Below are 16,887 nucleotides of genomic sequence, written 5' to 3' on the forward strand. Positions count from 1 at the left end.
GTGCATGTGCTGTCACTATGAGCCCCAGTGGCCATAAGTATAGTTATCAGTCGCTGCTCTCCACCACTGTATTATACCAGGACCTCTGTCAGCCCGCAGCCCCCCTCTCATCTCTCTCTTTCACACATACACAAACCTCAAGATAACACCATGTTAGTGGAAAGTTTCTGGCGCAGACGACTATCTTTTAGCTCGCCACCTCCCGACATTTCACTCCGTTCTAAATCTTTCACGCGGCAGGAAAGGTAAAGAGAAGAAGAGCACTTTGTGGAGAGTGCCTCGGTTCTCTAAGAATACAAAAACGATAACGTACACATGGAAACGTCGTCTCTTAGTTCACTCGGACATATTTTGAGGGCTAATAATAAGGCAAGGCGAAACTGAGCAGTTTATTAACACGACAATTAGACTTAACATCACCTTTATTAAGCAAATGCTCCGTGCTGCTTAAGTGACTTAAAATTGTCATATTGGGGGCAAAAAAAGGTTGTTTTAAAGAAATATAACAATACGGAAAATAGATGGTGTTACGGGGTCCTCCTCGAAGATTACCCGAGTTTGTCAAAGGTTACGTCGCGCACAAAATCGGTCAGTTGAAACCTTTCTGCTTCCTGCGACTTTTGCTCGACAAAAAAAAAAAAAAAGTCATAGCGAGTGAGTCATAGTGTGGTTCTTTTATAGCGGAGGACGAGACAGAACAACAGCTTAGCGGCTACACATCACGGCGTGGGTTGTTGTGCTAACAAATGTGGAAAAGAAAAAAAAAAAAGTTTTGCTCAAACATTCCAGATGCCACAGACCGAGAAGATGAGTTCAGTTTTTTTTTTTCCTCCAGCCTTCGTTTGATAAATGAGTGTTCCACCATTTGTAGCAAAGCGTCCAACTCCCTCCCTCCCTTTTTTTTCTTTTCTTGTTCCTTCTTGCCTGTTTCTTTCTCTCCGCTTAGGTCTCGTCGCTTTCCAAGGCACATTCCTGCTCTGCTGCTCCCCCATCTTAGGGCTCAGGAATGCAGCAGACCCTGCCGCCTGAACTAATGACCCTGATTCGCCCATCATTTTCCCTCCACTTTTTCCTCCCTCGCAGTCATTCACCGGCAGGCTCTCCGCTAGGTTAATTCAAAGCGCCCAAAAAAGTTCCCTTTTTGGGCCTGTTGTGCTGCCGAAATCGACACCTCCGCCCGAGTTGCGTGCGCAGGAAATGAGAATCGGGCCGCTCTGTCGCAGGACACGTTGGATGTCCGTCGCGGTGGGTCAGGGGTGCTTTTTTTTACTGTCCATTCATGGAGAAATAGAGCTGATGTACAGTACAGAGGGCAACTGTACAACTCCAAAGGCTTCTCAGCACTTTACCGCCCCTCCCCACCTCATTATGGCCCCCAGCTGTAGCCTAATGCCCCTACATTCTCCTAATTACTTCAATTAAGCCGTGATTACCCACAATTGCACTCAAGCACAGTCTAGTGGTCTTGTGGTATTACAGCAGATGCAGCGATGAGTTGGGATTTTGCATACGTACTGTATATCTGTGGAAATAAGGTCTCTTTATTTTAACACATTCAGACTTTTTGGCTTACTTCTTGCTTGGTTGTTGCCTAATTTGCATTACTTGTTGCCGCTAGACTTTCTCCGACCCGCCGCAGATGCCGTGAAAAATGACTTCAAAAGGGGGGGAAGCTGTTTTTGCTCAAATGGCTCGTCTTGAAAGCGCACGCATGACGGTTGAGTTACTGAGAAGCGACGCTACTTAAATTCGTCTTATTCCGATAAGACGGGGAGAGGGCCCACAGTACTTTGCACATGTTCCCACCCTCGCCGTGGCACCGAGAGATGGAGCGAGCAACATATACTATGAAATATTCAGGGTATCCAGCTGGGCTTTTGCTGCATACATAATCATTCTCATTTCTGCACCGCTGCCAGTTGTGGAAGCCGTTGAGCTGTGCAGACACAACAGCGGGCTGTGAGTAAGGGTGAAGAAGAGCCCAACCAATACTGTGTTCGTGATGTACATTAACCATAATACCGTCCACACAGGGGCGCAGATAAGACTTAAACGCAGTCAGTATATCATTGCTCAGCTCACAGCACAAGCTTTATCCTTGTCTGTCTTTCCCCTCGCTAGCATCCCCTTTTTCACTCCGTCTCCCCCTAACACACATCCCCTCCCCCCTCTCTCTTTCAGCGCACCCCCACCCCCTCGCCCTCCCCCCTCTGTTCTCCATTTCAGTCGAGTTCTCCATGTGAGCCGCAATCCCTCATGCTGTCAGCCCCCCCCCCCCCCCCTCCCTCTCTCTGTAGACAGACAGGATTAGCATTTTAATTGCATCAGCTCCCTTGGGTATTCTCAGCCTTTCACTGGGAGAGAGCAAGGGAGCGGGAGAGAAGGATAGGGGAAGGGGAGGAAGAGGGGAAAAAAGGTGAGGAGAGAGGGGAGGGTGGAAGGAGAACCAAGGAGAATTGCAAAAAGGAGTCACAGGAGAAGATGCGCGTTTGTGTGTGTGCGTGTGTGTTTGTGCAAAGCGGGGAAGAGACACCGAGCGCTTACAGAAATACAGTATACGGAATCCAGAGTCGAGGCATGCCGGGAAGGGAGAAAAGATGGGAGTGCGAATGCATCAGTTATCCTTTCATTACACAGATAAAGAGAACTGGGACACCGAAATCTTTCCACAATAATAAAAAATGATGTACTGCAAAAGAATGTGCGCATTTGCCTTACAAGGAACGAGTGCGATATGCCCGTTTATGTTAGTGCTTGTTAGGTATGATATTTGTAATTTTTTTTTTTTTTTTTTTTTTTTAAAGGTCAGGTTCGTGTCATGCTAGTAGGTAGGAAGGTTAAAGGAAAGGAGGGGCTCTCTTGATGAGGACACTGTCTGACATCAACACATTACAAATAAGATGTTTCCTTAATGACGTTTTAGGAAATGAAAATGTTGTAATGTCAAGATTAAAGCATTGTTACATACACCCCTCCCACCCATTTTTGTATTAAATACGGTGATTTTTTTTTTTTTGTACGTGTGTGTGTGGAGTACAGTCAACTTAATGAGCACAATCCATATGTTCATTGCTACTTTAAGCAGCTCACACTAATCAGCATCTGTTTGGGGAGCTCACTGGAGTCCTGTTGCACGCAGCCCTTCGCTACGCTACAAACAAACAAACAAACAATCGCATCTAGATTTACAGGACTCTATGTAGTAAGCGCGGTGGGGTCTGATTAAGTTGTGGAATTGGACGACTCACACCTTGGGCTGCACTTCAGCCCCAGCACATCATTAATCAGCACTTAATTAACTAAAAGGGAGAGAATTGGACGCCAGAGCGATGACGACGCCGAGCCCCCCCTTGAACCCCTCATACGCAAACACCGTCTCAACCGAGCACAAACACACGAGCGCACTAAACGCTAATGAGGGATAGATCAATTAGTGTTGTCAAGGAATCGTGGCTTTGCTGTGTCTTAATCGTTTAGATGCATATTTTGGGTTATCGGGAAAAACGGAACTACGTTTTACGATCAAAAACATACAACAGAATTGAAACGCAACCGAAATATTAACATTTTTCACCTAATTTAGGAGATAAAAACATTTGAGTCCGCAGAATTAATTTCTCTTGAACGTTAATTACCAGTCACTAAAATGCAGGCTAGACTCTATAAAAGAAAACACACAAAACTGTAATTACAACTACTTTACATTTAATCGCAAGTATTTTCCACATAAAAAGCAGACTACGTTTGTTTGTGCTATTAAATAAAAGATGATGTGATGACAGAGCACGTGCAATTATTTTAAGTGTGGTCAGGGTGAAGACTGAAGTAGTAAATTTTATTTACATCAGAATAGTTTAACTTTAAGACGTGAGCTGCCATTAAGTACACTGGCTGCTTTAGGAAGCATCAAAATTCAAAAAGTATCATATATATTTTGTCGAGGAATATGAATTTGACATTTTCATGAGTGAGAAAATGAACAATCCATTAATTAATGCAGAATTTATAGTATTCCTTTCAGACTGGATATAAAAGTCAACATTTCTGGTGGGACGCCAGGCTTTTTGGGATGTAAAAGATGAGACCAACCCAAGTCATTTCAAAACATTTTCCACCATTAGTCTGACCTATAACCCTTTTCGAGATTGCACGTAATACTAAGCAAATAAAATGACATGCTTGCACAAGTTCACACACTCTCATAAATGGGATGAGGCTATCTTCAGTATGAACCAATCACAGTCAAACTCATTTTATATGGCATTAAAACTCACTACCACCATTTAAAGTACCTCTGATTAGGTCCAAACATGTGATGTTCTGGCAGGACTTTGACATTTTTTTGTGCTTTTTAGCACAAGCCAGAAGATTTTAGATAACAGATAACACTGATTGATATTTATTGATATTGTTGATCCTTCTTTTCAAGTTGTCTAGGGCCCCAGGTCCAAGTCTCACAAAAATGTGTAATCGTTACAAAGAAAACACATTTCAACTTGTTGGCCATAATTGCAAAACCTATGTTTGCCACAGGGGGCACGATGGATCAGCTGGAAAAGCATTCGCCTCACAGTTCTGAGGTCCCGGGTTCAATCCCGGACCCGCCTGTGTGGAGTTTCCATGTTCTCCCCTACCCCGTGCGTGGGTTTCCCCCGGGCACTCTGGTTTCCTCCCACATTCCAAAAACATGCAACATTAATTGAACATTCTAAATTGCCCGTAGGTGTGCTTGTGAGTGTGGCTGTTTGTCTCCATGTGCCCTGCGATTGGCTGGCAACCAGTTCAGGGTGTACCCCGCCTCCTCCCCGTTGACAGCTGGTATAGGCTACAGCACTCGCCGCGACCCTCGTGAGGATAAGCGGCAAACAAAATGGCTGGATGGCTGTTTGCCACAAACACAATATTGCTCATCACTGAAAGAGCAACGCACATAAAGGTAAGCATGGTGGTGGCAGCATAATGAGCTGGGGCTGCTTTTCTTCAAGTGGAACTGGGGCCTTAGACATGGTGAAAGGATGTTTGATCAGCATGAAATTGCAGTAAGTGTTAACACAAAACCTGCAGGGATTTGCTAAGAACAGTTGAAATTTATTTGGGGTCCGTGCTGACTCCCATTTTACAATAGTTTGAATTGAAGCGATTCATTCTGAAACTGGCCATATCCCATTTACAGGAGGGTGTGCACACTTGTGCAACCACATAATTGTTTGTATGTTTACTTTTACTTTCCCTTTTGAAAAAAAAAAAAAAGTTTTTTTATTATTGGGAAAAAAAAAAGGGTGTTGAACAGGTCTGTGTAAACTTTGCATTCACTCTATGCCCAGTGTTGCATAGCAGTGGTCTGCATGGATCTCAATAAAAAAAATTCCCATAGCTGACATTCCCTTGTTCATCTGTAGACTGCACACTCGTTGCGACCTAACTCAACGACGCACCTTCCGGTTGCAACCCAGTATCGTGCTCCATTTTGCCTCTGTTGCTTCAAAACGTGATTAATCAACAACAAAGGAATGAGGATCACAAAAGTTGGCCTCCAGTGTATTATTATAAAGTCCATTGCCGTTGTGCACGGGGAAAGAGGGAAAAAGCACGGGATTGTGAAATGTCACAAGAGGAAGAGGAGGATGAAGAACGCGTAAAAGCAAAGCGGGAACGGCACGGCTCGGCCCTTCCCCTAGTCGACTCTCATCAAGCCAGCTGCCTCCTGTGCTCATTAGTGCAGACTCTTAAGGAGCTCCTAAAGACTTTGTGAAAAATGAATGCTCATTTGAGAGGTCGTTAATTTGCACTGTTATGCAAATGATGCCGCAATTAAGCGATAGATCAGACGAGTGGTCCTCATTTATAACACGTGAACAAGCATTATGACACAGTCAGATGGTGTCACAGAGCTCGGGCGACATGTTTAGCCTACACTGGTTGATATACCTCAGAGGAATAAAGCCACTGGGCTAATTATGTCTACGGATGGTCAAAATACCATTGCACCCATGTTTTTTGCAAGAGGTTTACTCAAGAGCTAGCACATCTGCTGAAAAATAACACACATATCTTTGCAGAACATCTTACAGAGCTGCATTTCAAAATCACAGACAAAAAAAAAAACAGATTTCATTTTTATGATTTTTTTTCAACCAAGCTCTGTTCAAATCAAAGATCCAGTTGCTGTTGAACACACCAGCAGGAAAAATAAAAATAAAAAAAATAAAACGCACCAAGGTGTTGAAAAAAAAATAGTGCAGGTTTTAAAATATCTCCATGATATTAACACTGGCGCAAATGTAAACTTGCTTACATGGGAAAGACGCTACTATCGATTTAAATACATTTGCTTTGCTTTGTTTGGTTAAATGGAACCATGTAAAGCACCACAATGACTGTAAATTGTTTATTAAAAAAATTGTTTTAAAGTGGCTCCTATAACCACTGCATCACTGGCAATCCCGTTTTTATGACGCCGTGTAAAACGTACAAACAGTCTGGGTTAGCGACATGAACAATTGCAGAAGGGGTGGAAAGCTCCCATCAATTATAATTAATCCTTAATTAGTCAGGATTAAGAGCTGGGATCCGACACTTTCCCACCCCTCTGCCACCAACCTAGTGCAATCCATCTGAGACCATATTTACATGTCTCTGATTAAAGAGACCTTGCTTTAAAAGGAGCAGGCCCTTTAAAAGCAGCGTGAGAGGAACAGGACATGCTGAGATTGAGACCAGATGAGATGAAGAGGTCAGAGGTCACCGTGTGGGCGATGTAGTCACATAATATTTCCTGGTCTCGAGACTTGCGCAGAAGTAATACAACTGCAGACAAATATATTTGAGTAGACTATCGCACATCATGGTAAGGTGAGGTACTGCCAAATAATAATCAAAGATTATTTTTGCAATTACTCGACTAATTGGTTCGTATGTAAATTGCATCAGCTCTTGTAGAACCATCATCAAAAGATAATTAAGATGTTCAAAATTTAATACATTTTGCACCAGCATTACTGCTGTGTCATAAATGATAGCAGATAACATTTTCAGCTGTAAATGTTTCGTGCACTTTAAAATGGAACACTCAAAGACTATGCACAATCAAGTAAATTGCAAAAAGGACTTGGAAATAACCTTTCACGTATTCTTCATTAAGAGCTTCTGCTTTGACGTCAACAGAAAACTAAACATCAGAAAGACAGTTTATAAATGAGGGAATGATGTTTTTTCAATTAAAATGCCTTAAATGGGAACGTTTGCTCCCGCCAACATGGCCGCCATGTACCAAAGATGACCTTCTAAAGTGTTTGTCTTCATTTCTGCGATTATAATGTGACATCAGACATGACCCGCATGCTAAGGCTAATGAAATCATTATTGTTAGCGTTATGCTAACGTTAATGTTTACAGCTTTAAGACAGTTTTTCCATTGCTGTTGACGCTAATGTTAGCAGCTATCTAAATAGACGCTCTCTCTTTTCGTCAAAAATTGAATGTACCACTGTTGCGCTGCCGTGAAAGACGAGTTATGTCGAACAGGTTTTGCGCCACATTCTTGAGTATTTTTGAACACATTTTGCGAATGCCGGGCAGCCATGTTTTTCTTGGGTACGTCACGGGTGGGCTCGAATAACCAGTATTGCGGATGTGCATCGCAGCCGGGAGGCAGACTACATGTTGACAGCGGGAGGATTCGGGTACTTATCAGAGGGAAAAACAAACGACGACATCGACTATTAAACTGTCAACGAATTTGATCATCGACGTAGTTGGGGCTTGTCAACTAATCTTGGCAGTCCGAGTGGGCACCTGAAATGTTGCCAAGTGTTTCTTTGTCTCAGTGGTTACCCCGAAATCAGCAATAATCGATATGGTAAACACAGGGAAAAAAAGGATAGAACTGTAGTAAGTTTGGGACTCTTGTTTTATCTGATTATGTCCTGTTTTAATTTACTGTAATTGCGTGCTGCAAGATTGGTACTGAAACGCACGTTGTGTTCAGAATTGAGTGAAACAACAACCAAGGTAAAACTCATATGGTAGTGTAAATAAATACTCCATGGAGATGTCCTCATTTTACAACTCCAGACAAGCTTGTCAGTAAACAGGAGGCCTGTTCCTGTAGGAATAATCCCACATGGGAAAGTCAGATGGCCCACACACCATTAGGCCTAGGCTGAAGGTTGAGGTGCCTTGCAGCCTCACTTTAAAGTGGGGGGTGGCAGTATCGGTTGTGTGTGTGAGTGTGTGTGTGGGTGGGGGCTGTCAGGGTGAGGGGTCTGTGTGATATTAGCCGTCTGCCAATCTGGCTTGGGAAATGGACATCGAGTAATTACTCCTGCTCTTACTGCCTCATCAATCTCCTTGTATCACTCCTGGATAACCCTCCCCTCCCCCCGCCCCTCCAACACCAACACACACCATCTTTTTTTCCATTCTTTTCTGCAAGAAAGGGGAGCTTCGAGTTGGGAGGGGAGGGGGGGTTGGATGAGTGACAGGACACCACGCATCGCAAGTGAGAGTCCTAAAAAAAAGAAGCAATGAGATAATCCTGCTCCACTGCATTGCATTAATATAAATTGAAAGGTTTCAGGAAATAATTAAAAAGATGAGAATGTGTCCACGTGAGGATCCGGGAATACTTCTGCTATAAAGCTCAATAAAAGTACAATAATGACAGCCCATAGGTTCCTAACAACAGTAAAATTTTATAGCTTGTCTAAATTGGGCTCTTTAAAACTTATAATAATTAAATATCTTTAATGAGGCTCGTGATTCAGAAGGCTTCATGTGTGCAGATCTATTAAATTAATAGCATTAACATCTTAGTCAAATGATGGTTATAAACAAATTGAAATTACAGGGTTGGATTAGATTTTATGACAACAAATAACCAGCATGATCTCATCATCAAAAGAATTATTATTATTGTAAGATAAGGCATCTTTTACTTGCTAGAGTCAAATCCTTGAAATCACATAAGTAAAAACAAGCGTCTAACGACTCCCGTTAGTGTAAATAAACAAGTGGGTAAATTCGCAGTTTGTTTTGTGTTTTTACAACTTTTGAGTATGTTGCCATTCAATTAACACGTAATTGAGGCCCATTTGGTGGCCGAACTAGTCCAGTATTGTGATGCATGGGACAAGGCGCTGCGTGATTGCTAATGCTAACCGAGAGAGGGGTCGTTACTCGAGTGTGGCGAGAGCGCTATTAGCAAGATAAGGATTATGAGCATAACTTCCTATAACAACCATCTTTTAGTTTTCAAGTCTTCGTTTTCTGCCCACCAAGCTTACCAGTGCTTTTTTTTAACCTCTTCGTCCCCTTCTTTTCAAATTTCTGCTTTAAACGACTCAAATACTCGGAAAAAAAAAAAATTCTTTACACCAATATCGTTGTTAAAACGTAAATAGTGAGTAGTAAATAGTAAATGATTTTAGCCTAGAACCTTTAATTTACAACTACATAACTATATCACACTGTACAGTTTTTGTATTTGCGTACATTTTGCTTTCTTTCCCTCTGGCGTCTCCTGCCAAATTGGCATTGCATATGAGAATCACTTCTCAATTACCTGGATGAATAAAGGTTGAACAAAATAGAATAGTTTATCCGTGAGCGCAGCTTCTCGAACGAGCTGGCATACGTAAAAACGTGCGCTCGTCTGGGGAGGAAGGAACGTACTTAATAATATACTTTGTTGTCTCCGAGGTACAACGTCGCAGACTGTCACATCAATTCCTCATGAAAACTACTCAAATCCCATTCAAAACGCATCCGAAAATAAATTGGCAATGTTGGCACGTGTAATAAAAGGAATTTCAGGGTTGTGGCGGAACAGAGTGAGTGACAGGCTCGCGTTATTTACATGTACAGCAAAAAGGAGAACATAAAAGGTAAACAGAAAACGCCGAAAAAGATGCGCAAACTCAATGTAAAAACTTCTGACGGTAACTGCGGTGGCTTGTGGGAGATTTCTGGCATATGCCGTCCCGTTGCACTGCACGAGCTATTTTTAAAGTAAATACCCATGAGAGCGAGCGAGACAAGAACAAGAGTTGAAGCAAAGCCCCTAACTCTTCACTCTGATCATTTCCCGTCTCTCTTTCTTTCTTCCTTCCTCAAAGTGGTTTTTTTTTTAATGAACTATTAAAGAGTACCACGTTTCATAACGCTGCTTAATTTGGTGGTTTGGGTGCGTGTGGGGGGGCGGGGGTGACGTAGCGAGAAGGGGGCACTGGCATTTGCGCAGAACATTTCCTTTACAATGAAAACAATCTAACCAACTGCAGCACTCAGAGGAATTCACCTCCCCCTCCCCCACGCCCACCACCCTCCTCCCCTCCTCCAACAGCACCATTACATTACCATATCAAAGCCCCGAGTTCAAAGCGAGTCTTCTCTTTCAAGAAAGGGAGTGAGGCTGAGGCAGAGAGGAGGAGAGGACAACACAGAATCAGTAGGAGTAGACCCAAAGACCGAGTTCGCTTTTATCCTCCTTCAATGCGCTTGCACTGTACGTGCTCAAGAGAGAAAGTGTGTGTGTGTGCTGACAAGTGCATGTCAGTTGGGTTGGGGGGGGGATGCACAAAATGTGTGGAGATACAAGAGGGTTACTGATTGGGTCTTCCAAAAGCAGTGCCAAAGAGAAGTCAATTCCCATTCCGACAGCACATAATGGAGCCTGCAGGGGGTCTTATGAGGAGCGGAGAAATGCCAAAGCAGGTAACGCGGCGCAACAGAGCGGCCGCTGCGTGGCAGATGGCCAGCAGCTAACCGGCAAAGCCAAATATTTCTGCAGCGTACTGTTAGCATATTCACCTCCAGTATAAATCTATCTTTTAACTACCTCCGTGCCTTTTTTATTTTTTTTTTGGAACCCTCCTCGCATTGCATACTGTATGAGTGCTAACGGAGAGCTTCTCTCGAGTTGGCTGGGAGACTAAATGTGAAAATCAAAGTGAATGGCATTAGGGTAAATAAGAGCACCGGTTGCCTGGGAAACGGTGTACCCTGCCCCACTCACTCAAGCCTAGCCTGTACTTTTCTCCAATCACTGGAGAGCAATAATACATTATTGACAGAGGGCCACGGCAGGCAGCAGTGCAGCATTTTCAAATTGTGTTTGAACAACAAGAGGATATTTCGGCGAGAAGACGAACAAGTGAGAGGCGAGCACACAAAGGAGGAAGGGGATTCAAAATCCCACATTTTCACGGTACCATAACCATCAATCTGCCAGCCATCCTAAGCCTTCGTCCTTTGAACCGCACTTGAATCTGTCAGGGAGCTGACTGGAATAGCTAACAAGATGGGGATAACCAGCTGGTTTTGCTTACAATAACTGTGCGACTCTGATCAAATTCTAAACAGTCGCATCTGTTCAAATATAGCTTTCCATTGGGTCGCGTTTACGTGCGGTCCAACGACATGAATCGTTTCATTATTTTTCGTTAATCTAGCCGCGCCACAAGACACGTTTGGCTGAGGGGTGCTGCATTGATATGCATAGCAATTTATTACCAATGCATAATTGCATTATACTGCGGTGAGTGGAGACGTTCTAAGGGTGCGTCGGAAAATTGCATGTCGAGATGCTATAATACACTGGCTGGAAAGCATAATGTCTCTTCATATCTGTCTGCTGTCAATGAGTGTGTGATTTTTTTCCCCCAGATTATTCAAGGATTTTTTTGTCGATTCAATTGAACAAGTTACACTCAATTTAGTGATTGTAGTACATTTTGAGCTGCTACTAGTTTTTTCAATGACTTTTGAAACCAAAAGTCAAAATACAGAGATTCCGCACAGCCGAGACTTAAACTAATACAATCAACACCCGATCATTTGCGAGCCGTGCGAGGCCAGGAAGGAAGTAGCTCGGATGCGAGGGAGCCATTACTGGAGGGAAGGCGCGACGGCGCACTTTTCCAAAAGGGGGTTTCAACTTGCGTGGAGTGCAGAATGAAAAAGGAAACGAGCGAAGTCGAAACTCACCTGTCTTCTCTTTGATCTCACAGAGAACACTGAACAGGGCTGGCTTCATTCTGTGACAGTTAAGGGCATGCTTCCTGCACGAGAGAGAGAAGAGGGAATCAGACGGGGGGGAGAGTGCAAGGAGGAACACAATAAAAAAATAAAATAAAATGAAAAGACACACCCCTCCCCATCTCAAGTTGTCCCACGTCTTTCTCTTCTTAAAACTTACTCTAGTCTACCGCAGTACGTGCATGCGTTTCAAAAGCGACGAGCAGCACGGCTTCATGACATTCTCAATGGCAAATGCCTTTGTCTGTCCTAGCACAAATATAATGTATCAACGTGAACACACACACACAAAATGATGTCATTTTCGAAGATGTGTACTGTCACACAACTCAAGGACCCAGTCGTAGATAATGAGGTACAGAGTTACGATTGCTGGCCGCCAGGTTTCAGTTGCTAGCGTGTTCCGTAAAGTCGTCCCCTCGTGATACCGCCCGGGCTATGCCGAACTTGCACACTCCGGATTTGCGCTTCTTCACCCAAAAACTAAATTATGATTATCATCTCCATCTTCCGTACAGTCCATTTGGGAAAAGCCATCGGTAGTTGAAGAGACAACGAGTCAAAATTTGTTTGGGATTATAAAGTAGTAGTGATGAGTAGAGGTGCAAAAAATAATCGCCTTAATCAACAACGAATCGAACATCAAATTATTCAGTTGGACTATTTTGATCATCGTTTATTTATTGCGAGACCTTGTTTAACTTTAGATTTCAGTCACTCAACGGTAACTATTCCCAGATTCCCGCAGTCTTCCATGAAAGCAGACTGATTATTTTTGTTGAATCAAAATAATACATTTGCAAACATCTGCTTTTACTTTGGAAAACGACGATCAACATTTTTTTCCAAGTTGCATCCCAAACCAGCAACTGAATAATAATATTTACCAAGTCTTGTTGATTTTCTGCCTTGTTATAATAAAATGTCCCTTTTCTTCGGAGTAAAGGGAAGGAATGAATTCATGTAATCAACAGATTAATCGATTAATTAATCAAATTTATAATTATTTACAGCCATAATGAGTACACTGTATTGCTATACTTAATTTGTGCCAAAGCCATGAAAATCACAGTACTGTACCGCACCTGTCAAATGAGTACCGAGTTTCAATGAGGCCCAAAACTAATTAATTTCACATTATTAAGACTTCCAACCGGGTGTCAGATTCATTTAAACGACCCCCGTATATCTCATTAAATTCAATCATTGTTGAAGTCGTCACTGAGGTGTCATTTACATTGATGGCAACCGTCTCCTCATGATAGAATAAACACAGGCACATTACGACAGCACAACGGGAGTAGTATGAGCGTGTTTGAGCGGCAATAACTTTTGCTTGACTAAAATAAAATAAACAACAACAAAAAAAAGGCACATAACTTTGAATGAGATGACCGTGAAGTAAAAAAAAAAAAAAAAAAAAAAAGGTGACAGCATGTTTTCCATGAAAACAGCACATTGAAGATGACCACAAATGAATTATGACTTGGCTACACCTGACCACAACACCAATTCCAGTTGTGAAAGCCCCACGACATAGACAACTCTAAATAATAGGCTAAGTGATCCGGCCTCAATGTCAGAGGAATCTGGGCGGAGCTAAATGGCTGCAGCTATCGAATATTTTTTAAACTGACTATTCGAACCGATGATGTAATTGGCCAAAAATGTATTTTAAAATCATTAAACACAATAACGTGCGCAGTGCAGGCATTATTTTTGTCCATTTTCCGCCGCCGTCCTTAACCTTCTACTGTAGTACCTGTGACTTAGAATTTGTGTGGTTTCCAAACATGGGGTCTGGGCTGTGAGTGATGGGTACCGGCTGTGACGGGCTAACCCATCAGTCAATCTCTGCGTTGAGGAACTCGCCGTGAGATGTGGCGAATGTGCTTCTTACGCGTTTGCGTTTCTTACCATTTGTTCAACAAAGGGACTGAAAGTACACCACCATCTCAGTCTCTCCTTGACTGATTCTGATTACAGTACAGCCTAACTAGTGATGGTAGGCCATATTAAATTTGAGATCGGAGACGTGCCGTTTTGGTACACATTATACTCGAGCGCTGTGAAATGATCCCAAACTTTGGATACTTTCTTTTACAAACTCGCTTATTTATACAGGGAGTCGTGTGGGCAACTGCAGTAACATTCAAAACATTGTGAAGAAAATTCGCCCTGCAAAGAGTATAAGGGCCGAGGTTTTGCTTCGCGCAATTTTGTGCTCAAATTATTTATCTGATTAATCGTTGCAGCCTTACAGAGCGATGAAAAAGTTTTGGGATGTGGCATTAAACGCATCACGGCTGGATTTGAGTTGGGGGAGGGCTGCCGTCAGAATGGAGGGTATGAGCAGGAGGGGGAGAGGGAGGTGCTCATGCGGTCCTGTACTGACCTGTACTGGAAGTTGACTGGCAGGCCACCCCCTGCTGTGCCCCCCCCTGCTCTCCCTCCCTCTGTGGGGTCGTCTGATCCACCCCAATGCGCCGGCGAATCTTCTGGCCAGCATCTAAACATATGGCGACAGGAGGGGTGGGGTGGGGGAAGAGGATGAGAGCGCAGGGCAGGCAGGGTGTGCAGGACGGGCACAAAAGTTCTTGCACTGCCCTGACCACTCCCCATCCCGACACACCCTCCGCAACAGGAGTGTCATGGTCACGCGTCAGCCTTGTCACATGTTCCGTTTGGAGATCACGACTGAGGAGTGGACGTGGGACGGACGAGCTCGACCAGAGTATGAATTACGACGATGGCGACCATACAGTTTCCGGGCGGCCTTTGGAAAAGGACCAAACCCATTTGTAACGAGCGACCTCCGACAGGGTTGGACAATCCTCCTTTGGGTTACCGCAACATTTGCCCTTTCAGAGATACTCACCAGTCGCAAATTACCGAAATTTTGTTTTCACCATATTTGCACATATTCACAACAATTCAAAAAGGAAATGTTAAACAATCTTGGCTCGGGAAATAAATTCGGTGGAAGTCAAAAGCATCTTTTTATTTTCAAAACTTTTTTCAAGTTGTACGTAGACACATTAGCAAATCCTGTAGAAATGACTGAAAAATGCCAGTAGCGGCTTAACGGCACATACTTTATGTCAGTGGTTCTCAAACTTTTCCACTTTTTTTACGTTTGCCAATTATAGCAAATAGCAAAGTAAGCCTGCATTCATGCAAACAAAGCAGACGTTTTTATTACTAAAAATATTTGCCGCATTATTCTACTGTATGGAATTTAAACATTAAATATAGGATTTTTTTAAACATACTTAATGATCCAATTAAAATTCCTTGCAGAAAGTTACAAATTGTACCAAATTAAATGTTTAAAAACAAATCGTTGTTAAAGATCACATGAGTATCTATTAAACTGAAAAGTTAAATACAACTGAACTGTACCAGGGGAGTAATTTTTCGGCGGAGGCGGGGGGCATATCATTAATTTGCGAATTAGTGCTCCACGTGTTAAGTGAATAAAGGCTCGGGTCATTAATGTGACACAAATGACCTCATCAGCACAAGTGCAACGACTATTTTGACTGTGGCGTATTTACGCATGCCAAAACCACCTAAAATGTATGCCCTCAGTTCATAACACACGATTAGCACGATCCAGTTTGAAAATGTCCATTTTAAGATCTAAAAGTGTCCGCGTTTCCATCCATCCAGCCATTTTCTCTACTGCTTATCCTTTGTCAAAAAACGCTTTTATTTATGTCAACGAACAGCCAACGTAATTCATAAATAAAGACTGAATGGGTACGCCACAAAGTAGCAACTTTTAAGCAAAATCGACAACTTAACCACCTTGGATGAGGTACAAACAGCTTCTGCAGAGTCCAGGAAATTGGTTGCATTTTTTTGTTTGTTTGTTTTTACCTGAACTAAAAAAGAGAGGCCAATTAGCAAGCAGATGAAGGGTCTCCTACCAAGGGCAAGTCGAGCACTCAGCTAAAAATAAACACCCGCTGTTCAATGGATGAATATTTTATCAAATGGAATGGAATTGGCTTTATTGATCCCATACTTTACATATAAAGCCTGCTTGTGTCAGAAGAAGAAGAAGTGGCCCTCTTGGGCACAAACGGCACAAAGTGGACATGTGAGCAATACTTACATAGGCGTTACGATAGAGGGGTATGACTATAGTGCTCCAAAAGCAGACACACCTTTAGTTACACACTGTATATTTGTAACCTGTTAGGCCTGTTACCTACACTGTAATTGTGCCGCTTTACAACCAAAGCACTATCATTTGGCCTGCGATAATTCCCACGGGTGTGAACATATTTACGAGGGGAAAGCGCAACAACAACAAAACTGGACGGGCTATATCCTCAAACTTGCACATTAGACGAGCTAACAAAAAAAAACAAAACAAAAAAAACAAACAATCGCAGTTTGTGCTTGGCCATATAGCATCATCCCTCCCCCTCAACACCACCTCATTAATAGAAACTCGATTTGCGGACAGCTGCACTCGCGTACACATTATAGGAGAATTGATTGCACCCAGCACACAATGAAAAGGATGAACACCAGGGAGGAGGGTGGGGGGGGGGCGAAAGGGGAGTGAATTAATTAAGAGAACCAGGTGGTCAAATGTTGGGTGGAAAATCACTAGCTAATGACACATCACACCGTGGCCACGGTCTTGCGAGTGGACGCCGTCCCATTGTTGAGATAGCGGGGCTTTATCTGAAAGCTGACCTTATGCTCTCTGGGCCACATGGCGCATGAGCGCTCGCCGCTTGCGTTTTATTTGCCCTTCACTCGGAAGAATGGAAACACCGGAATGCCTCTGTGAAATGAGCATTAAGTGAGGAGTCGTATAAATGAATGGCGGCT

The 16,887-nt window shown here is 43.0% G+C and overlaps 1 protein-coding gene across 2 annotated transcripts in view; it reads right to left on the reverse strand.

Annotated features, from left to right (window-relative positions):
- pbx4 (pre-B-cell leukemia transcription factor 4) overlaps positions 1-16,887 on the reverse strand; it is a 31,221-nt gene that overhangs the window by 12,157 nt on the left and 2,177 nt on the right. The window contains exons 2-3 of one of the 2 annotated variants that reach the window (XM_061846110.1): positions 14,432-14,545; positions 11,986-12,059 (exon numbers count right to left, since the gene is read on the reverse strand). In XM_061846110.1, the coding sequence (XP_061702094.1) occupies positions 11,986-12,059; positions 14,432-14,545 (188 nt within the window). The remainder of the gene's footprint in view (positions 1-11,985; positions 12,060-14,431; positions 14,546-16,887) is intronic. The other variant, XM_061846111.1, reaches the window with a different exon arrangement.

This window comes from Syngnathoides biaculeatus, chromosome 16 (assembly GCF_019802595.1).
Source record: "Syngnathoides biaculeatus isolate LvHL_M chromosome 16, ASM1980259v1, whole genome shotgun sequence".
Classification (NCBI taxonomy): Eukaryota; Metazoa; Chordata; class Actinopteri; order Syngnathiformes; family Syngnathidae; genus Syngnathoides; species Syngnathoides biaculeatus.